General features: G+C 41.0%; 1 protein-coding gene across 2 annotated transcripts; it reads right to left on the reverse strand.

Moving 5' to 3' along the window:
- Positions 1-15,674: 15,674 nt before the first annotated feature.
- LOC110894430 (myosin-binding protein 2) lies at positions 15,675-19,271 on the reverse strand. Of its 2 annotated transcripts, none has more exons than XM_022141662.2 (4): positions 18,136-19,271; positions 17,892-18,044; positions 16,517-17,775; positions 15,675-16,050 (listed from the first exon to the last, which is right to left on the reverse strand). In XM_022141662.2, the coding sequence occupies exons 1-3, from the start codon at positions 19,190-19,192 to the stop codon at positions 16,538-16,540; spliced, it is 2,448 nt and encodes an 815-aa protein (XP_021997354.1). In that variant the 5' UTR covers positions 19,193-19,271; the 3' UTR covers positions 15,675-16,050; positions 16,517-16,537. The 2 variants fall into 2 exon arrangements, with proteins under 2 accessions (XP_021997354.1, XP_021997353.1); XM_022141661.2 differs by having other exon boundaries at positions 16,517-17,784.
- Positions 19,272-23,561: the final 4,290 nt, after the last annotated feature.

Raw genomic sequence — 23,561 nt, forward strand, 5'->3', positions numbered from 1 at the left:
GCTCTCTAGACCGGATAGGAAGGAAAGACCCGTGTTGCGGGAACAGGGTGGTGGTAAGTTCGTTACCCTTTGTTATTTTCCTTATTTCCTAAGCCTTTGTGGTAACCTGCATGCATGTATCAGCGGATGCGGTTGGCTTGTGGAGGATGTTTGAGCCTGATTTCAAGGGTCAGGTTGAACTGATCGCGGTTGAGTTGAAGAAAGGTTTCAACCTTGAAATTCTGAAGAACTTCCGCGTACCATCAAAAGCGGTGCTGGAAGCCCCGGTTCCGGGAGACGCAAGAGGTACGTCTTACGCGGCATTAGTTTTTCCAGTTTATCTTTTTGACTGGTTCTGTTGATTGTGTGAATCCAGGTGTCCTTGCGGATTTGGGGAAGTTTGAGAAACGCGTCCCCAAAAAGACTGTGGAGAAGAAAACGGTAAAAAAGACCGTGCGGGGTCGTGGTAAGGGGAGTGTTGAAGGCTCAGCTGCCCCTTCTTCCGTTTTCGAGGCCGCAGGTACCTATCAATCTTGTTCTCGGGGATATACCGATTACGTCGTAGTATCTGACACCCTTGAGGGTTTGGGTGTTATAGGTAGTGGTGCGGCCGCGGGTGGAACTGGTGTGGTTCCCCCCGTTGTTGGAGAGAAAAGGGGGCCAGAGCAGAAAGCTGCTGGTGGTGGTGAACCGAAGAGGCGGAGACTGCTGACCAGGAGAGTTGCTCCGGTGCAGAAGAAACCTGCAGTTGCTGCTGGTAAGTATATCCCTTTTCGTTGTTTTGTATTTACCATGGGTGGGAAATACTCATTGAATACTCTTTGTATTGCAGAATCCCGAGATGCGGGGTATTCTTTTGTTGACATTCCTGCGTCTCCTCCGCACACCGCTGCCGCGGGTGCGGGTGTTTTGAAGGAGAAGGTCGCGCCTAAGGAGCCTGCGGCCCCTTTTGCTGGGCCAGTTCGTGATCCCCCTTTGGAGAAGACAGTGGAGGCGACTGCTGACCGGATTTTTGACACTGTGGACTCCTCGGACAATCTGATCTCTCCTGATGAGGGTGACGGATTGAACTTGAGGTTTGCAGATGCCGGTAAGCAGAAGTCTGATGCTGAGGTGCGGCAGCAGGATGCTGAGCCGCAGAAGTCTCCTGCTGGGGAGAAAGGTAGCGGCTCGTCTGCCGGTGGTGCGGGTTATGACGGGCCTCCAATTCAGCCTGGAGAGTCTGAATTGGAGTATTATTACCGCACCTACTCCCCGGGTCGCAGTATGGTGTACCACCGACCCCCCTGGACTGTTATGCAGGGGGATGATATTTCTAACGACCCTGCGGCATGTAGGGAGATTTTGGGTGGTCTGGGGACCCCGTTTGAAGTCGAGCGTGCCCGTGTCGCGCCCCGAGAGCTGCGTATTAACCAGCTTTCATCGATGCTGGTGGGGACTTCCATTGTGGCTAATGCCATTTTGGAAGATTATAAGGTGCTGGGCCGCCGCGAGGAGGAGGCTGCTCGTATGCGGGCGGAAGCTGAGAAGTTGATCGAGGCTGCTCGTGCAGGTGCGGAGCAGCTTGAGAAAGACAAGGCTGCTTTTGAAAAGCAGAAACAGACTTCTGAGTGGGCTACCACTGCCCAGCTGAAACAGGTGCGTACCCTTGCTAAACTCCTTGCTGATGAGCGCAAGAGTTGGAACGAAAAGTTGTCCAATGAGCGCAAGAAATGGAATGAATCTTGGGCTAAGCAGAATAACGTTCTATTTCATACTCGGCAGGAGTTGGCGAATGCCAAGGCAGCGAATGCTACCTTGAGCCAAGAGAAGGCTGCGGCTGAGGCCATTTCTGTGAAGGCGCTGCAGGCGAAAGCCGATGCCTTGAAGGCCCTTGAAGAGGCCAAAGAAGCCGGGGCTCGTGCCTCAAAGGTCTGTGAAGAGGCCGCAGAGAAGGAGAGCCGTGCTTCTAAGGCTCTTGAAGAGGCGAATGCGGAGCGCATTCGTTTAGGCAAAGTTGTTGAAAGCCTGCAGGTACGTTTCTTTAGCGTTGTTGCTTTCGTCTTTATTGTTTTGAAAATATTCATTGAGTGAACTGTTTGCTGTTCTTGTAACAGGCTGAGGTGCAGGCGCGGGAGGTCGCGGTTACGGACCTTACTGCCCGCGTGTCTGCTGCGGAGCAGCGGGCCGACGCTGCTACTGAGGCCAAGGATGCCTTGGTGTCCTCTTTTAACCAACTGGAAGCTGACCGTGAGTGGTTGCGGACTCACGGCATCGCGCGTGTAAGTATCCTTTGCCTTTATATTTGCTTGGATTAGCACGCAAGACTTATGATCTTTTTACTGCAGATTGTCGAGGCTATAATGAATGCGCCTGAGACCTCATCTGGATTGGACCTGGTCAAGGAACGTGCGCGCGATGCTGGCTTCAAGGCTGGTTTTAACCGCTGCATTGGTAATATCAATGTATTATCCGCAGGCGGTTATACTGATCAGGCATCCGGGTTCCGGGATGTAGATACCGAGGGTCGTCTGAAAGCGGCCGTAGCCTCCTTTTATGACACGCCCCTTGCCTGTGTAGGGGAGCTTGACGAGTGTTTGGAGGTTGCGGACTATGTTGACCGCTTGCGGATGCTTTACCCTGATGTGGAAGAGGAAGAACCCGCTGGTGACGTCGGAGGCGACGCGGGGACCAGTGGTTCAAAATAGGGTTTAGGTTGGCTAGTGTGCCTCCTTTTTTGTATTCCTCTTGTATAGAATAGGAACTTTATGTAAATTCCGTAAGCATCATGTAGATACTTGAATTTTTTGAATATAAAGTTTCTTTGTTCAGTTTGTACAAGTGTTTTTAATTCTTGCATGTCTGAACGTGTGTATGCGTAATCTTTACCCATTTATGAACGGGGTCAAGTATACTCCATACTTTTGTTGTATGGGTATGCATCAATTCTGTTATTTACCGTGCGAGGGTTTTTAGAATTGCTTAAGCTTTGTAAAAGCTTGTATTACCGGAACTCTACCCATTTGTGAATGGGGTCGAGTGTACTCCATACCTTTGTCGTATGAGTCCGCGTCAATTCCATTGTTTGCCTTTTTGGGGCTCAGGAATTGTGTTTAACAAAAACTTGTGTATCCGGCCGGATAAAACATGCAAGTCTGTTTGTCTTTTGCTGGCCTATTACAATAGTTGTGTGTGGTTACCACTTTGTATGGGTATCATGAATGAAGATTTTGCCAATCTGTTTTTGGGATACCGCAAAGTGGAACACGCATTTGTAATAGTAATAACAAACAATAATGTAGAAAATTGCTTATTTATTTATTTGCAAATGGCCTGCGGCCCATTAGGTTACATAGAGAGTGTAGGAACATAGCTTACATATAGCAGCGTCTAAGCTGTTGTGCGTTCCATGTTCTGGCGATAGGTTCGCCCTCTAGTGTTTGTAACCTGTATGCGCCCTTCCCTAAGACCTCGCTGATGAGGTAGGGTCCTTCCCACTTGGGGGCAAGTTTTCCTGGGCGCTCGGCATTAGATGCCTCGTTGTCACGTAGGACGTAGTCCCCTGGAGTGAAAGTACAAACGCGAACTCGCGCGTTGTAATACTTTTCCAGTTTGGATTTGTATTTGGCCTCGTTGATGGCGGCGTTCTCGCGCCTTTCTTCTAGGAGGTCCAAATCGATCCTACGTTCGCTGTTGTTGTCTAGCTTTTCGATAGCCAACATTCTAGGAGATGGGAGGCCCATTTCCGCGGGTATCACCGCTTCAGACCCGTAGACGAGGCTGAAAGGTGTTTCCCCGTTGCTTGTTTTTGGGCTAGTGCGGTGAGCCCATAAGATGCTTGGGAGTTCATCGACCCAGCCACGTCTGGCTGTTCCCAATCGTGCTTTGATTCCGTCGACTAGGCCTTTATTTATACTCTCGACTTGGCCGTTCCCTTGCGGGTGTGCGACTGACGAGAATATGTGTTTGATGTTCAGCTCTTCTAGCCATTTTTGGAACTCGTCGGCAGCGAAGTTGGTGCCGTTGTCGGTAACAATGTACATTGGTAAACCGAAACGGCAGATGATGTGCTCCCAAATGAACTTTCTTGTTATCATAGCAGTGGTGGAAGCGAGTGGTTTCGCCTCTACCCATTTTGTGAAGTAATCAACCGCCACTATGATAAATTTAACTGCACCTGGTGCGTCCGGGAATGGTCCCACTACGTCGATCGCCCATTTTTGAAAAGGCCATGCAGTAGTGACGGGGACCAGATTGTTTTTTGGCCGCAAAGTTTTTGGTGCATGGCGCTGGCAGTCCATGCATTTGCGTAATTCTTTGACGGCGTCCAGGTGCATGCCGGGCCAGTAATACCCGGCATTCATGATTTTTGCCACGACCATGCGTGGTCCGGCATGTATGCCGCATATGCCCTCATGTATCTCTCGGATAAGGTATGTGGCATCTTGTGGATTAACGCATCGGAGGAGCGGTCCGAGGTATGACTTTCGGTATAAGATACCGTCTCCCATTTGATAGTGGCACGCTTTGTATTGCAACTTACGTGCCTCTGTTTTGCTCTCGGGAGTCACACCTGACTGAAGGTATGCGATAATTGGTGTCATCCATGACGTTGTTCCGTATTGGATGACACTGACCTGGCGTAGAGGAACCGAAGGATTTTGCAAAATCTCGATACGTACCTCCTTTGCCAAGTGTTGGAAGCTGGTGGATGCAAGTTTTGATAGTGCATCCGCAGATTTGTTTTCGCTTCGATTAATGTGTCGAATATTGAATGAAGCGAATTTGGATTTTAGCTGCAGTGCTTGCTCGAGGTAGAGGATCATGATATCCCCTTTGGCGGCATAGTCGCCGCGTACCTGGCCCGCAACTAACAAGGAATCGACGTGCGCTTCCAGATGTTGCACGCCGATTTTGACTGCTAAACGTAGCCCGGCTAATAGTGCTTCATATTCTGCCTCGTTGTTGGTGCTTTTAAAATCGAGGCGTATGGCATATGTAAGCTCTTGGCCGTCAGGGCTGACGAGTCGCAGACCTGCGCCCGCGCCGTCCTCGTTGGATGCACCATCGGTAAATAGTGCCCATACTTCTGAGGAGGGTGGTGGGGGCGCAGGATTTTGGGATTCTTCGCATTCTTGGATGCGATCCGCTGGTACTTCAGCGGCGAAATCAGCTAAGATTTGGCCTTTGATGGCAGGGCGCGGTTTGTAATGTATTGTATGTGCGCCCAGCTCAATTGCCCATTTTGCTAATCTCCCAGAGATGTCGGGTTTGGACAGGATCGGGCCGATCCTGTAATTGGTTAGCACTGTGATGATGTGGTTTACGAAGTAGCGTCGTAACCGTCTTGAAGCATGTACCAGTGCAAGTACCAATTTTTCCATTATTGAGTATCTCGTCTCCGGGTCGTTGAGCATTTTGCTGATATAATAGATGGGTGTTTGAACCCCCGCTCGTTCCACTATTAATACCGCGCCCACTGCGTTGTCTGCAGCGGATAGGTATAAGATGAGTGGCTCATCTTTGCATGGTGCGGTTAGTGTTGGGAGTTGTATCAAACACTCCTTCATTTCCTGGAAGGCCTTTTCAGCCTCTGTGGTCCACTGGAATTGTTCCTTCTTTGAACAGCTTCGCAGGGTCTTGATGAAAGGGTATGACTTGGCTGCGTGGTTAGCCAAGAACCTGTTGAGTGCCGCCAGCCTTCCGGCCAGGCGTTGCATATCTTTCATCGATGTAGGCGATGGCATGCGCTCGATCGCCTGCACTTTTTCCGGGTTTACCTTGAATCCATCTTTGGTGACGATGAACCCAAGGAATTTGCCTTCTTCCATTCCAAACGAGCATTTCCCTGGATTGAGCTTCATGTTGACGCTTCGCAGAGTTTGGAATGTTCTTTCTATATCAGTGAGCATGGTATCTTCCTCCATGCTCATGACGACCAGGTCGTCCATATAGATTTCGACACTTTTGCTTATTTGACCGCGGAAAGTGTCGTTCATCAGTTTCTGGTAGGTTGAGCCCGCGTTGCGCAACCCAAACGGCATTTTTGTATAGCAGTAATTTCCGGTTGGGGTCCGGAATGCCGTTTTGTCTTCATCCTCAAGTGCCATTTGTACCTGGTGGTACCCTTTGTAGCAATCGAGGAAACACTTCCACCTAAATGGTGCGAGGTTATCGACCTTTTCGTCGATTTCCGGAAGCGCGTAACAATCCTTGGGGCAGGCCTTGTTAAGGTCCTTGTAATCGACGCACATGCGCCAGCCCCCGGATGGTTTTTCTACCATGACAGGGTTGGATAACCAAGTCTGGTACTTGACTTCCCGCAGTATACCTGCGGAGAGCAGTTCTTCGATCTGCTCTTGCATCGCCTGATTTTTAGCTGACCCAAGGTGGCGTTGGCCTTGGATCACTGGTTTGATACCTGGTTTGGTATTCAGATAGTGCTGCGCTATTTCGCGTGGGACCCCTGTCATGTCTGCGGGAGTCCACGCGAAGATGTCTTGGTTCCTGAAGAGGAGCTCCTTCAGGTGCGCTCTGGTGGTCGAGGATAAGGCGTGACCCAATGTGACCTTCTGTTCCGGATGCGTTGGGTTGAGAACCCATTTTTCCGGTTGGTCGACGGGGGTGGGCCTTGCGACCTTTGTCGGACGTGCTTCGTCCGTCATCATGACGTCCTTGCGGGCGTAGATGATTGCAACCCCCGATGCGGTTGGGAAACCAACCGCGGAGTGAGGGACGGATGTGATCATATTGAAATCTCCTTGGGATTCTCTCCCAAGGAGGACATCATAATTGGAGGTGTGGGGTAAAACCATGAAGTTTACCTCCTCCGTCCGCGTGTGTTTACCATTGGTAAGACGCACGGGAAATGTAATTTGACCTAGGGGAAAGACTGTTTCCCCTGCGAATCCGGCCAGCGGGTAATCTACGGCCTGCAACCGATCCTTGTCCTCTTGGTCAAATTGATTGAAGCATTGCTCGTAGATTATATCGGATGTACTGCCCGGGTCGATGAACAGACGCTCGGTGCAGTAATGGGCCAGCTGGCCTGAAATGACGACGGCGCGTCTGTCACGCGGTCCGCCTCGGACTTTTGGGAAGACGACTTGCTCGTCTTTCCAATCATTGTCCGGTCTTCGTGCCGCTTTTCGCGGCCTACCCTTGCCTCCGTAAATCATGTGGGTGGAAGCCACGTACATGGCTTTCTTTCCGGAGGAGGTACCTTCGTTGTGAGGGGTGATATGCTTGGTGGGCTTTTGTCCACCTGGTAAAAGGTGTTGCAGTTTCCCCTCTTTCAACGCCCGCTCAATCTCCAGCCGGAGACTGATGCAGTTGTTGGTGGTGTGGCCCGAGTCCTTGTGGTACTCACAGTATAGTGCGAGGTCCTGACTTTTCTTGGACTTCATTGGTTGGGCCGGTCGCAAGAATTGTGGGTCCGCGAGGAGGACCTCTCTTGGCGACTGGTTGATCTCGGTCCATTTGCGGTCCCGAGATTCTTTTCTTGGTGCCCGAGTGTCTCGGGCCGGGTTGTAGCTTTGTGGGTCAAACGTGTTGGGTTGCGGGAAATACGGTTTAGTAATATCCCGATTGCCCGCATCCCGGTTTCGTTTGTTGTTACGTTTGGACCCTTGATGGGATGTTTCGGCTTGGGGTTTTGCCTTTTTGACGTGCGGTTCGAGCGACCGCTGTGTCTGGGCATATGTCTTGACTGCGGTCATGACATCCTCCCATTTTTTAGGCAAACCTTCCTTGCCAGAGATGGTCATGACCATCTTTCTGTCTTTGACGGCCCGAATAAAATGGTTTCGCGCCATTTGGTCCGCCACGTCGCCTATCTCTAGGCATTCTTTATTGTAACGGATGACGAATGCCTCGAGCGATTCGTCATCTCTTCGCCAGATGTTCATGACGTCCAACGAATCGCGTTCGTGGCGTCGCTGTTGGCTAAAGTGGGCGAGGAACTTGGCGCGCAAGTCCTCGAAAGAATCCAGTGATCCCACTGGCAAAGAATCAAACCATGCCCTCGCCAGACCGATAAGGGTCTGGGGGAAAAAATTGCACCAGGTGGGTTCGTCCCACCTGCCATTGACGCCTGCGCCTGTGAAGATGTTCATGTGGTCGTCTGGGTCGGTCGAGCCACTGTATTTCCCAATGTTGACTGGGAATTTTGTCGTTGTGATATCGGCGTTGGCGATGTGCGGGACGAATTTTGAATTTTCGGCCGCGGCCCTTGGCCTGTATGGTTCGTGCACAGGGCGCTTTGCCGCCCTGAGGTATGTAGTGCGGGGGTGACTGGGAGGAACATAGTTGCGTCCCCCCGGTCTGCTGTTGGTGTCGTGAGACTCCCCGCGGTAGGTTTGATCGTCAGGGTCGGTATGACCGTACCCTTCCGTGTAAGGTTGCGGGCCTAGTCGGCTCTGGATGCCTGGGCCGCGCCTGGAGGCTGACCGCCTCCTATCTTCCCCATAGGGGCCCAGGCGGGTATGCACTGGCCCTCTGGAGCGGGACTCATATGAGGAGGTATCCTCATTGAGTGTATGGACCGAACAGTAAGATGATCCACGATCGTCATGTCGGCTTCTGGAAGCCGGACGTGAATGTAACCTGCCATCGTATTGGAGTATACGGTTGGCAGGTGTGTGTTGTATTGGAGTAGGCCCAGCTTGTACGTTTGCTTCCGTACAAGCGCGGTGGTAAGCCGCTATCAGCAGATCAGTCTGCTGTTGGTACCAGGAGTGTAAGTCCACGCCTGGTGGAAGCACAGTTGGGGCCTGTGATAAGTCGTGTCCGAACGCAAAGGATGGGATCCTTTGGGTGGACGTGCCAATGTGTCCGGGTTGGGGGGTCGAAGGGTGGACCCCTGTTGTTACCGGGGGATTTGGGTTATCCGCATTGGTGTTTTGGTTATCAGTCATGATCTTGAGAGGGAGAGGGATGGATTAAAAAGTGCTAAGAGTAGCGGTGGGCGCCAATGATGAAACAATGGTTAACCGGGCAGGGTTAACACACTGGTCTCGTCAAGAAGGGTTAATCCCTTCCTCTCGGAGATCGCTGGCTGGGTCACCGGTGGATGATCTCCTGCACAAGGAAACAAGCCGTGACTCGTAACAAGGAGGATGGGGTGGGGGGTGCTCCTTGTTACCACTCTCCGGCGTGAGAATCAGTAGTTTGCTTGGGAAGCAAAGCAAGATTATAGTAGTAGTTAGAGTTGTGAAGAGATGATACCTCAAACCTGGTTTGGGGTCGGTATGTATAGCCGAGGAGTGAAGGAGGAGATTGATGGATGGGCTGACGACGAGCTGCACCGTTGCAGGTGTGTCAGTCTCGCCGGCCGTGGGGGTTACGCCACGTCAGCCCATTGCTTTAATAGCTCTGACAGGGGACTGTCGCCGGCGCCACTTGCCTCGTGGTGTCAGCCACTTGCCTGGCGTGTCAGTCCACTTGTTGGATACGCAGGGTGCGGTGCGAGCCGCATCGCTGCATGCGGTAACGTCTGAAGTTACCGCGTCTCCTACTTGTGATCAAGAAATACGCGAGATGCGGTGTTGGCCGCATCATCGTATGTGGAGACTATTTGCTCGCTTCCCTTGTCGTGACGAAAATGGCCATATGATGCGGTGCCAGCCGCATCGATATGCTCATCTTCTTTCGTACTTGGGTCAAGCTATTCATCTTCGAACCGAATGGGTTCGAAGGATGTGACCGCATGGGTGCGGTTTGCTTGCTGGTAGGGGTTTGTTTGATGCGGGTAATGGTCGTTTTGGGACCATACCCCTTCAATCTCATTATTGAAAATAGAGGCTCGCTATTCATTGTGCATACATATCTATAAGTATTTGTGAGTATTAAAAGGAAAGCTATATAAAAATAAATAAAGAAAAGGTGTTATTTAACTGATTAGATATATATAGAGAGAATGAGATGTCAGAAGTTAAAAAAAAAAAAAAACAAAATTTAGAGATATATATATTTCTTTAGCGTAAGACCATATGTAATGGGGCTTTATAAGGGCATGAAAGATTTTGATAATGCCCTTACACCATTACTCATGAGCATTATAGGGGCATGAAGAGTGAGGGGCATTTCTATAATAATGCCCAAAGAGAAGAAAAATAATGGAAAGTAATAAATGAAATGGGCATTAACCATTACACCTTTTTTAAAAGGGCATTATGATGATGATGTGGTGAAAAATGCCCCTTAGTGGGCATTAACCATTACCTATGGTCTAATAGAGAAGCCATTGTGAATGCTATAAACGGATCCCACCAAAGAACAAATAGTGGAAAACTAAGATTTATGTCGGTAACCAAGAATAGATCACCAATAGAAACCTTAACCCACCAAATACTTATCATCACTGACGGATTACCTATGGCTACTTAAGTTGGGAAACTCAAACGTTGGTTGTGGGGTGGGAACTTTTCTCCAATGGATTAATCATCGCACATGGACCTCATGAACAAACGATTAAAAAGTTTGTCGACAATTGTTAAACACAAGATTCCCGACTAGACTTTTCAATCGTTTGTCGATGGGGTCTATATGTGACTGGTGATTTTACGTCGCTAAATTCCTCGACAATGTGATCTGTAGATAACAACAAAAACCTATCATAAATGGCAATCCAACATCAACCATTTTAAAATTGTAAATAGTAAATGAAAATGGGTCATTCATTTTCATTTGTTACAACAACTGATTTCCTTCGTCCCTAACCAAACCTATTAGTAGTCTCAAAATTTAATTCTTCCAGTGAAATGAGCTAAGAATGCCCATGGTAATGAGTTGATATCTCAGTGCACATGCTAGAAAATACACATGAAAATGTAGGGGTTACACTAGTGACTGAAATGTAATTTACAACATATGGTAATGGTTGGTGTTGTCAGTATAAGTATGTAGCTATCACCATATACCATAGTAACTAGAAAAATTATGTATTTTATTTGTAAGATCTACAAACTGTAATTTACACTTTATCATTGTACAATTGATCATACACATGTCTTTAACATCAAAATGTATTCTTATAACCTAGCTTCCCTTATGTGTAACCTAGACAAACCCATTAGTTTAATAAGGCTCATCAACATACCTCCTCATGCACGTGTAACTTAACACCAAAATAGCATGTTATGACCTAATTTGATTCTGTGTAACATTAAACAATTCACTAACACATAAGGTTTCTCATTAACGCATACAATATACTGATCACAACACGTGTAATTTAACACCAAAAAGGATTGTTATGAGCTAATATGACTTGGTTCACCAGGAACTTAGTAGTTTACAAATGGATTAGGGTAGTAGCCCATATTATCATCATAGTCCTTGAATGGTTTTTTTCCGTCAATATCTTGATTTATGAACGAACTTAGTTCACCAGGCACTTGATAGTTCACGTATGGACTGATGTAACCAACATAATCATTATGATCCCTTAATGCACTTTCTGTAGCAGCCTCGAAATACCCGAATGAACCATGTCTCCAAGGCTCTTGAGTGTAATCATGCCCTTGGAAGTTCACAAATGAACTATGCCTTGCAGGTTCTTGAGTGTAATCTTGCTCTTGATAGTTCGTAAATGAATTGTGCCTTGCAGGCTCTTGAGTGTAATCATGATCTTGGAAGTTCCCAAACGGACTGTGACTTGGAGGCTTTTGGGAGTAGCTTCGTTGAAGGGGAGGTTTAGTAATTGCAGGGTTCGGTTTTTATTGTTGTTTGGATTTTATAGTTGGGTGTCAACGAGTATTTTCTTTAACATCAGGTTCTTCAACAAAAGGTATACTTGGATTGGTTATTTCTTTTAGCTTTTGTAGTAAACATTTCTTTCCAGGCTTGGATCGATTATCGAAAGCTTTTTTTAAAACTTTCTAACTCGACGTCACAAGTAATATCCTCACAATATACTGGTAACTCGAGTTTCCTCCAAAATTCATCCACTGAATCTAAAGTAATAAATTGACTATATGATAAATTAGGTTATATCTAGTCACAATAAAAATAGATGGTATGTGTGTGTGTTTTAGTTACCTTATGAGTTCAATATTATCAGAGAATATAAGCAGAGAACACAATCATTCCATACAAATAATATGATGGTCACATGTGATTTACAATTTTATATCTAGTGGAAAAAAAGCACGATATTTAGAACCAGTATTATTTAGAACTAGATTAGTTCATAAAACATAGAAAAATATAACTAAGTCCACATAGGAACCCCCCCCCCCCTTCCCCCCCGCATTGTGACGAAATCGTTAAACCGTAAAAAGAAAATAAACGTAAAAACATTGAACCACGCACACATGTGCGTAACATTTAACTCACAACATTTAGACCGAAACGTACAAAATTATCGTAAAAAATAATAACTAACTTGAAACGATAAAAAAACTAACATAAGAAAACTAAAAGGGTAAAAAGATAAAAAGTTTAAGGCTTCATCATAATAATAATAATAATAATAATAATAATAATAATAATAATAATAATAATTCACTACTAATAGTAAATATTAATAATAACAAAAAAGACAATAAAAAAATAAAATATTAATTTATAATGTGATGATAGTTATATTTTTATAAGGAGATATAATTAGTAAAAAGGGGAGGATCACCCAAACATGTACTTTTTTTTTCTCTGGTAATGGATTTTTTAAGTGAGAAAAGGACCTAGAAGATGTTATTTGAATAAATGACATGGCATGATGGTTTGGTTTCAAGTAGATGCATTTGTAACAACTTAATAAATATTATATGAGTTGTGGTACTTTTTTTTCTTAATAAAATAAATCAAAGTTGACGGAGCAATAATATAAAACAAAGAGAGCAACAATAAAACGGATCTAATAAGCTGGGATAGCACTTAATCAATAGATTAATGACCTTTTTTTCTTTATTCTTACAAGATTTTAACAAAAATATCGGAACTTTATGCCATTAAAGTTAAAAGAAATGTAATTTATACAAAAGTAAAATCTAACTTATAATAAAAGACTCCAATTAATGTCACATGGCATTCTCTCCTTTAAAAAATTTATTTATATTTTATTTTATTTTTTTAATAATTAATATATATAGATATATCCCTTATTGAATATTTAAATTTCTTCTTCACGTTTATACATATATAATTTTTTCTGATTTTAGAATATGCACATATATAAAAAGTTTGTTGATAACATAATGAAAGAGATATAGGGAATTAAACGTCTTAAATTATGTACAAAAGATACACAGATAATTATCTTTTATTATTTAATATTTAATCTCATTAGTTGTTCACAAATAATTAGTATTTTAGACATATGTAACGGAGTTAGCAAAATAATAGTTAAAAAGTTTCATTCTATTTTATATGCTTTATCTATATCAAGTTAAAAAGTTTCATTCTATTTTAAATCTATATATAATCTAACTTATAATAAAAGACTCCAAATAATGTCATATGACATTCTCCCCTTCAACCTCATAAATTTTATTTATATTTATTTAATATTTCTTTTAATATTAATATTAATTAATAACCAATATATAGATATCACTTATTTTTATCTTTCTCTAAAACTAATAAATAACTTCAGTTTTACAATTTAGACCCTTTGTTTTTTTACTTTTAACCCAAAGTTTTCCATCTTTTGCAGTTTAATCCCAATTCTTTTTTATTTTCGATTTTGGTCCACCATACTTTTCAACTTTCCCAAGTTTTTCGTTTCATTCTAAATTTTGTGAGTTAACGCACCGCAAGGTGCCTGTGGGGTTCAACATTTTTTCGTATATTTTTTTCCCGTTTGACTGGTCCGTCGCGTCACATCTATTTTTCTGCGTTTGACAAGTTCGTCCAACACGCGGGTCCTGAATGGACTTAGTTATTTTTTTCTATGTTTTACGTTTCGGTTTAATTTCTCAGCAACGAGCGTGCGTGATTCAAAGATTTTACATCTACTTTTCGCTCGACGTTATTTTTTTACCGTTTTTATTGTTTTGTTTTTACGAGCTTTTCCAGTGTTGGTGGCCGCTGACAATGGTATAGTATTGCTACTATTTAACACAATTTTATGCCAACCGCTGCAACGCAGGGGCTTAATACTAGTTGATTATATATTGTGAGGTATAAATTATCCATCTTGAATATAATATTGGAAATATCGGAACTTTATGCCATTAAAGTTAAAAGAAATGTAATTTATACAAAAGTAAAATTGATTATATATTATGAGGTATAAATTATCCATCTTGAATATAATATAGGAACTTTAGTGATATACAAATTTTGGTACTGTAAAGTTGATTTGTAAAATAGATTTATATGTTATGAGGTATAAATCATTTATCTAGTCTAGAATATAATATAGGAACTTTAATGATATACAAATTTTGGTAGTGTAAAGTTGATTTTTATTTTGTTTGTGTTCGAATTCAAGATTTCAAGATATGTATGTTAGTTATTAGTTCAACCAACTTTCAACAACTTGAATAGGTTAAAGCCTAAAGATAGGTGTTTGAAACTAAAAATAGTAGTAAAATTTACGTATAAGTTTAGGAAGAAAACCAGGGGATAGCTCAAAGCCTCAAAAGGCCTAAGGCCCAAGATTATCATTTAAAAAGCTAGAAACTAATCCAATAAGCCCAACATCACTTTGTAAAATTAGAGAGGACCGAGCAGAGGTGTTAAAAAACTGGTTTGGATTTTCAAACCGGTTCTAACCCCCATACTAGACGTGAAACTGGTTCAGCCCAAACCGATTGTAACCCTACCCAAAACGCTAGTCTGCATACCGGTTAGAGATCTTGCCACTGCAACCGGTTTGGACCCTGTCCGGTTTGAAAACCGACAATTAAAATGGTCTCGACCGTTGGGGATGAAACATTCAAACATGGAATATGAAAGTGAGATATATGAGGAAGAGACATGTGGTACAACATCAATCATTCATGTAAGAAGGTGAGATTAATCAAGTATGTTTGTTGTTTATCTAGAAAAATATTGTACACCATCAAACATTCACGAATCAATGAGAAATGCGACACTTTCAGGAAGTTCAAGTAGTACGCGTGATCGAATGTTTAACTTCTATAATACTTTAATGAATGAAAATACTAAACGGCCAAGGGGTAATCTCCCAAGTAGCAAACTCTCGGGAGGCATGGTGGGACAAGTTTTTTTTTTTTATCCGGGATGATGGCAAACGATTTTAAGCAATATGATATGTTGGTTTGGTGGAAAGGTAAGAAAAGATCAATTTTCGATCCTATCCGTTATGGACCGAGATCTACTAACCTAATAGCTTGTATTTTTTTTTCAATAAGGCTTGTATTTCTTTCAATGCATTATACATTATGGTTTTCTAAGTTTTTAAATATTAAATAAAAAAGTGGATTTTTGGTTAATTTTGTTTAATTTTTTTATAATAAATATCGAAATAAAAAACATGTTTTTTTTTTAAACCGGTTTTTGGTCGAGTTTCAACCCGACGCAAATAGATTTGTATAGGGTTTAAATATTTTCCTCTATAACCGGTTATGACTCAAACCGGTTTGGTTCAGGTTTGAAAAAAAAACATAAATGTACACCTTTAACACAAACAATAAATAAAATTTTAATCCCATAAAACAACTTACAGACTCTTTATTAAATTAACAAATTTATTATCTAATGGAATTGGACTTTTATATTATAAGCATATGAGTGCATGAAAAAAAAAATACAACAAATGATTACACACAAAATATTTAACTCTAAACAAAATAACATTTTACATACTTTACAAATTACACTTGAAGTAATCAAGAAAAGGGTCCTTCCCTTTCTTACTACTCCAAAACAAATTCAAAATACTAAAAAAACTACACCTAACTCCTAAAAGAAACAAACACAAGAGTTCATCATCCACCTTTTCCCCTCAAAAGGTAGATATGAATTTGCACCAACCCACAAGAAAAAAATGGGCTTATAAAATAAAATAATAATAAATTCCCCAAAGCAATATATGATTAATTAAACTCAGACAAGAAGAAGAATTTGGTAGCTTAGCCTTTTCCAAATATGAGCACTTTCATAAGCCAAGTACCTTTTATGCACCTATAAAATTTCCAAAAAAAACATGATGTTACAAAAATGGACCTAAAATATTTACTTGGGAATTGAGAATTCCCATGACTAATCTCAAGCATGTTGGGTGTAAAGAAGTAAAGCTCGAGATTAGTAGAGTTTTAGCTTGACTCGTTTACACTCTATATTTGATGAAATAATAAAAGAGTTAACTACTGTTTTCGTTCCTCTGGTTTGTCAAAAATTACTATTTCAGTCCATTAGTTTAAAATTTGCGATTTCAGTCTTGTGGTTTCACTTTCGTAACCATTTTACTCCACCTCGTAACCATTTCAGTCCCTGTACTTAACAGAATAAATGGATGGAAATGGTTATGAAAGTGAAACCATAGGGACTGAAATCGTAATTTTTAAACTAATGGACTGAAATAGTAATTTTTGACAAACCACAGGACGAAAACAGTAATTAACTCAATAATAAAAGTTTATTACTTTACCGTAGGTAGTCTTGAAGATGATCATACTAGAGTCCCATCCGTGAAACTTTTTTCTCGTAGATCCACATTTCTAAGATCGCGTAGATGTTGCAAGATCTCTTGAAGAAGTTCCATTCCTTTGTCGCCTTTCTTTAACGATCCAATGCAGTGTTTTAAGAACTCTCTATCGGCTTCAAGAGCTTGTAACCTTACATAAAGTTGATCGACTTCCTCCTCGATGTCAATTCTCTTCTTTTGCAACTCAAATCTTGTGACCGCGACGTCTTCCACCTTATTGGAATGAAATCCATTTGCGTGCCCATTTGATGTGATCACACCTTCATCGCTCTCGGTTTCAAGTGCATCGAAAAGAGGAAGGAGTCTCTTTCCCGTTGAACCAATAGATCTTCGGTCTTGATAACGCGTCTCGAGAGGTTCCTTTGGGAACCCGTTGGTGATACCGTTGACTTCTTGACCATCGTAATCGTGAATCCCATTTAAGTGTTTTCCATTCTCTTCAAAGTAATTTTCTATTTGCCTTAAGTCCGCGAAGTGTCGATCTTCTTCGTCACTCAAAGTGAAAAGCTTCTCCTCTAAAACCTTAAGTTGTTCAAGAATCGACAACCTTTCGTCCTCAAAGTCCACAAACGACGAGTCAAGATTCATTATGGTGTCAACATGCGTATTAAGATTCCGGCTTTCTTGATTCCCATTACGAATACCCTCTTCTTTTGCCTCGTGACTTAGATCGACCCACATTCCATCCCCATCCTCGGAATGGCTACACGAAGCCGAACAAGTTCCACTCTTCGTACTCGTCGTCAAAAACCTCATCCTCTCCTTTGTTTCATAATCCAACACCTTCTTCCTATACAACTCTAGTTCCTTCTCTTTCTTCACCATAAGCTCATTCAAAAGCTGCAAAGCTTCTTGATCATATTCCGATTGTTCTTCCATCATTCGTTGGTAATGCAACGCCTCCATTTGCATGGCGGCTTTCTCTTCTTGAAGACGGTTGATCATAGCCATTGTCTCGCTAGCAGCAACCGCAGACGCGCTTCTCTCTTCTTCTAACTCGGTATACAACGCTTGTAACGCCTTCCTCTCAGCTCGCAAAGCCGATTTAAGCTTTTCGGTTGTGTTAATCGGATCTCCACCGTCCATTTCACTTCCATCAAAAGATTCATCTGCCATTGAATCCTTTCTTTCAATCACCAACAATGCATCCTCTTCTTGATTCAAGTTCTTTAATTCCTCTGATTTTTCATCTTCTTGAGCTTCTTCGAAACCTGTTACAGAAAAATTAAACAAGAATTCAAACAACCTGGTTACATTTTCTTGAATATTTAATATTAATAGGTAACAAAAACAACATTTGATTAAATTAAAAGATTACCATATTCAAGAGTAAAATCCAAATCATGAGAACTTGATGAAGCTTCTTCATGTGATAATGTATACAAATTGAAATTATCTTGAGCTTTTATCTCATCACATGAATCCAAAACTGGAATCTCTGTCCCAATTGAAACTTCTGCTTCTTCATGATCTGCATAATTAATTACTTGGTTTAAAAAAAAAACTTAAAATCAAACTTATAAAAAACTAAAATAGAAGATTAAAACTTAAAAAGTTTATACCTGATTCATTCCCCTCTATTTCTTGAACTTCTTTGGTATCAGATTGAGCTTGGATTGGTTCAGAAATTGCAGGTCTTTCATCAGAAAAATCACATGAATTCACATGAAAAACCAAAGAATTTTCGGTTTCTTCGAATTCCATCGAATCCAGCTCTGAAAATTTAGATAATTCATCTGTTTTTCCATCTGTTTCTTGAACAACAGAGTGTGTTTCTTGATTCTCCTGCAATAATTCTTCTATCACTATTTCGGTTTTCGATTCGGACACATCCTGAGCTTTCTGAAAATCCCCAAATTCTTGATCCTCATCCACCTCTAAATCGTCAACCGATTCAACCGGAACCAACTGATTTCCACTGCAATCAAACAAAAACTCAAGATCTTGTGTTGGTGATTCAGATTTTAACTCTTCCCTTTTTTCAAACACAATCAAATCCCCTGTTTCCTCTGTTTCTTTCTGAAGAACTTGAACTTCATTTTCATGATCAAGGTCACATGTTTCCCCCAAATCACCACTCACCAAACCCGATCCAATCAATTCAACAACCAAATTCCCATTTTTCTCAAACCCAACAAAATCCCATGAAGAATTATCATCAAATTCAAACCCTTTTCTTTCAAACTCAACCCCACAACAAGAACACTTCAAACCCACCTCATCTTTCTCACAAAACTCAATCTTTTTCTCACAAACCACAAAAAAATCAGATTTTTCACCAACCCCAGATGAGCAATTGCCACACATATCATGAATGTCTCCTAACTTTCCATGTTCTGAACAAAACTTTAAGTCAGAAACTTCTTTAGAGTGGTTTTTGCATAGAAGTTGTCTGTGTGAATTCTTGTTTTGTGGGTCAAAGAATCGGTCGAGGCGTAAGCACCATAAACAGGGCGGGTGTAGGCCGAAGAATTCGGCGAATTTGATTGTGAAATAGGTGAAGATTGAGTTGAGAAGAAGGAGGGTTATGAGTGTCCATTCGAGGAGAGTGTAGATGAGAATAAGTGTGATCTTGTTTGTGTGTTTATTCACCATTGATGCGAATTTGTTGGTTGCCATGGTGATTGATGCTCTGTTTTTTTGGTGTGCATTTAGAGAGAGAGAGAGAGAGAGAATTTGACTGAGGTTTAAGCAAGCTTTATGAATGGAAAATGGGTTGGATTATTGTTAATACTTAATTAATACTTTTTAGAGTTAAATGTCACTTTAGTTCATGAGGTAGTGTGGTTGGGGCTATTTTGGCAGAGTTTAGTCTAAAGGTTTAATTTTTCGTCTGTGGGTTCAAAAAGATTTCACTGTTAAAATGACCGAATTGTCTTTCTAGTTAATAGAAAAATGAATAAAGTTAACCAAGTGGACTAAAATGGCAACGGTGAAGCCTTTTTGGACCCACAGGCGAAAAATGAAACCTTTGAGCTAAACTGACAGAATGACCCAAACCAAAGGGACTAAAATGGCATTTAACTCTACTTTTTATTTATTATTATATTATATTATTATAATGGTAAGAATAATGATAATTAAGTAATTAGGCTAACAAATCAATGTGAATTGTTGTATTGTTCTGTATTTATTAATTTTTTATTTATAATTTAAAAGGTCATAATAACTTGGTAAAAAGGACGGAAAAGGAAATGTGTCTTTGATTTTGGTTACTTTTATCACTTTTTTTGTCGTCATGTTTTTTGTGAAAACAAAGAGGTATGATTTGTACTATTAACTTGTGGGGTAAATTATCTAATTTACAGCAGTACAGCACCCCTAATTATATGTTTTATGGGTGTTTTTATAGTCACATGATACATGCCTATTAATCACACATTTTTTATTACTTACCTTACTCGCAACCCCTTCAAAACAATTCTCCCCTCTCCCTTACCTTTAATTCACATAATTGTTTTTATCGGGTTCTTTTTTAGAAAAGTTATGCATCACCCTCTTTCTTCCAACTCATACTCTCTATCATGCATTTCACCCTCTCTCTCCCCAAAAACATCTATTCCGGAAGTTGTTAGACCATCACATTTTAACGGTTTAACTCTTTTGCCCACATCAACCCGATTGGCTTGAAACATCTCTGTGATGGGGCGTGATTGGGTTTTTGTGTGAGGCTGGCAATGGGCATGGGGCGGTATGACATTTCTAAACCATTTATAGAATTATCTTTTTCACTTAGTCAAATTTAATCATATCAACTTAATCTCTTTTACTTTTTTTCTCTTCAATTAAATTGGTTTATTGAGACCATTAATAAAAAAAAAGTGAATGACACGTAGCTAAAAAGGCTTTTACTCACTCTTATCATTTTACTATCATCATTTTTTTTGAAAACAGAGAGGAATGATTCGTACTATTAACTTGAGAGGTAAATTATGTAATTTACAACACCTTGACACCGTACGATGTGGGGTTAAAATGGTGTGAGAGCCTCCATGCCGGAACACCGCCCCGTGCGGTGGCATGGAGGTGGCGTGGGACTAATGGCGCGGGTTTTCTCAACGTTATGGGGGCAAAGTTGGTGATGATGTGGTGATGTGTGGTTGGTTGTTGTTTGGGTTTGTTTTGTTTGGTTGTTTGGATTTTAATTGTTTATTTAAAAAAAACACCCACCGTTAACATGATTATCACGTGATGCTTCATGTACCTTTTTCAAGTTCCTACACACCAAATAGTTTGATAACATATTTTTAGGGAGTGTTTTTGATAGTATCATGTGGCATCTGCCTATCAATCTATTAATCATACCTTTTTACTCGCTTACTTCACTCGGAACCTTTTAAAATCACATAAGCTAAAAATTTTAAAAATATGAAAGTGGTTCTTGATAATTATGCATATGGTATAATTAAAAACTGCAAAAAGAAATTGATGAGGCGTGTGATACGATAATGAATGATTGATCACGTTGATTCTACGAATACCCGTGATAATCTTCCCCGAACCTCCAAATTCAACCTAAAAGGTAAAGAATTCGAAGTGGTAAAATGATTATTGCCAAAATTGATAACTGACCATTCGAATTACATGAGAAGGATATAAATAAAAACAAAAATTCGAAATCGGCCACAAAAAGGCCATAGGCCAAACACAAGCCCAAAAACAAAATGCATAAAACACGGAAAAAAAACATAAAAGTGTCCATAACTTCCACTATAATGTGTTTTTTTAGACTGAAACTTGGGCAAGGCCCTTCCGGGTCCTTGCCACGAGGTGCTCCTCGTTTCAAGCTACGATTTGACTGGTTGAACGTCTAAAACCGAGACCCGTAGCCAAAGTTATGCTCGTTTTCGTAAATCACCCTTGGTAGCTCGATCATAGGCCTCCAGAAATGCCATGGCTTGATTTTCTACACTTGGGCCTGCATCAAAAATCTATAAATAATAAAAGGGTTCAGGTTTGACGTTAGAACTTAGACCAAACCCAATGCAATGCATTTGAGGTGCGTTTGTGACATGGATGATGAGTTGGAGGAAGGAGAGAGTAGAGAGAGGGTAGAAATGTTGTTGGCTAAGTGCATGCATTTGTAGAGAGGGAATAAGGTTTGTGACTTTGTGAGTAATGAGGTTTGTGAGTAGTGAGATCTTAAAAATGAAGAAAGAGAAAGATGAAAGAGAATGTATAAGGAGATGATATGGCAAAAAAATTTACAAGAATTTTTATTTTGTATTGAAGATGGTCTTAGAACATTGTTTCTTGTGTTTTCTTTTCAAGACTTAAGCTTGTGTTTTTATTTCTAAAAGGATAAAAGCGGTTCATTTTTTATACATATATACATAATCGTATATTTCGAAAACAAAAAGAAAGGAAATCTATAAACAATAAAAGCTAAACTGCCGGTTCTGATACATGGCTGACCGACAAACCATTAAAACCGAACCTTTTAGCCCTTCAAGTTACATAGTTACAGTTCCATTTGCTACACGAAAGATTCGTGCTAGTACGGAACATTTCCCTTTATTCAAAATATAAAGAGTTTTGCAATGTGTCTTGACAAGTTGGTCTAGTGGTTAGTCACTTAGTTTCTCTTCTTGAGGTAACAAGTTCAACTCTCCCTAGCATCATTTTGAAGGATATTGGTGTTGGCAATAAAGTTTAGAACTAAGCCTCTTTGGAGGTCACTAGTTTGAAACCGAGCCAGGCCGGGTTTTACCGTAGTGGGCCTTCAGGCGGGCGGGTTCCACCTGGAAATGGTGGATTGATGGCTCGGGTATGCATCCAACTACTCTTGACCATTATGGAGAAGGGGATGCATTTGCTCGATTGAGTGTATCACAGAATGCTTATCCGGTGATTTAGTTGGTCGTGAAAAAAAGGTTTTGCAATGCAACTTTCTTTTATGATTAAAATCCTGATCTTATGATGTTTAAGATTTTCTATTAAAAATGTGCTAATTGCAAATGATATTTTCACCCATAAGATCTTTATTTTGAGTATAGGATCATCAGATTTTGTTCCTACCCTATCTTGTTTGATTTCTTTAGTGAATTCAAAAACTACAAATAGGTTAAAAGACATTGAAATTGAAATATATTAAAAAGAAAATAAATTTACCAGCTTGGTCCTTAACAATCTACAGTGTTACCTACACAAAATACATGTATCTTACACTAATTGTTATTGTACATTGAACTTAAAAGTTATCTTTTCCATAACTTTGAAAAGATATAACGATACCTTTTAATTATTTTCTTTTTTTACATTTATATAATACTAGGTTTCACTCACGCCGCGTTGCGGCAGGGTTTCTTACTTAACATGTCTAAACAAATGTTAACATAAAAACATATTGTTGATTGCTATTAGTTATAAAAAAATTACAATCAACAATTACCAAAGCTTACAACACCCCCTAACCCCTAGGAACGTTCTTAGGGCAAACGTAATGCGCATAAAGAGCGTTCATCTCAACTTGGAGTTCAACTTGCTTGTCCCGGATCAATGCCACTCGTTCGGTCAAGTAGGTTAATTTATCATCTATCATACGGTCAGACTCGACTAACCGTTTAAGAGGCATCCAAATTGTTCCAGGACCTTGCACTCCTCGTTTAAGTTTGACATCTTTGTCCTTTTAAATACATTAAGTCGTAATAATCTAAACCTATTAATGTTATTAGATAAACCTAGTTTCATACACATTCCATAAACCGTATGGCTCGTTCGATGTCAATTGTGATTGCATAGAAAATGCAAATCGCGAACTTGTTTACTAAGGGCTTAGGAGCGCAACACCTTCGAACACTTCTTAACAAGATGGACATTCGGAACCTATATGCTCCATCTTAAGAGAGAGTAAAGGGATATTAGTCTACCTAATCTATATTTAGAATATTCTCCTCATTACACTTTCCACTATCACAGCTCTATGTTGATCTTTTGTTGCTTCCCATGTATAGGCTTTGTCCTTCTTTATTTAATTCCTTGCATATCC

Source organism: Helianthus annuus, chromosome 12 (assembly GCF_002127325.2).
Source record: "Helianthus annuus cultivar XRQ/B chromosome 12, HanXRQr2.0-SUNRISE, whole genome shotgun sequence".
In the NCBI taxonomy this organism is placed as follows: Eukaryota; Viridiplantae; Streptophyta; class Magnoliopsida; order Asterales; family Asteraceae; genus Helianthus; species Helianthus annuus.

Coding starts and splice junctions, on each gene's coding strand:
- LOC110894430 (XM_022141661.2), bottom strand. CDS start 19,192: ATGGCAACCAACAAATTCGCATCAATGGTGAATAAACACACAAACAAG. Junction 18,045..18,135: donor AATAGAGGGGAATGAATCAG/GTATAAACTTTT, acceptor TTAATTATGCAG/ATCATGAAGAAGCAGAAGTT. Junction 17,785..17,891: donor GGATTTTACTCTTGAATATG/GTAATCTTTTAA, acceptor TTTCTGTAACAG/GTTTCGAAGAAGCTCAAGAA.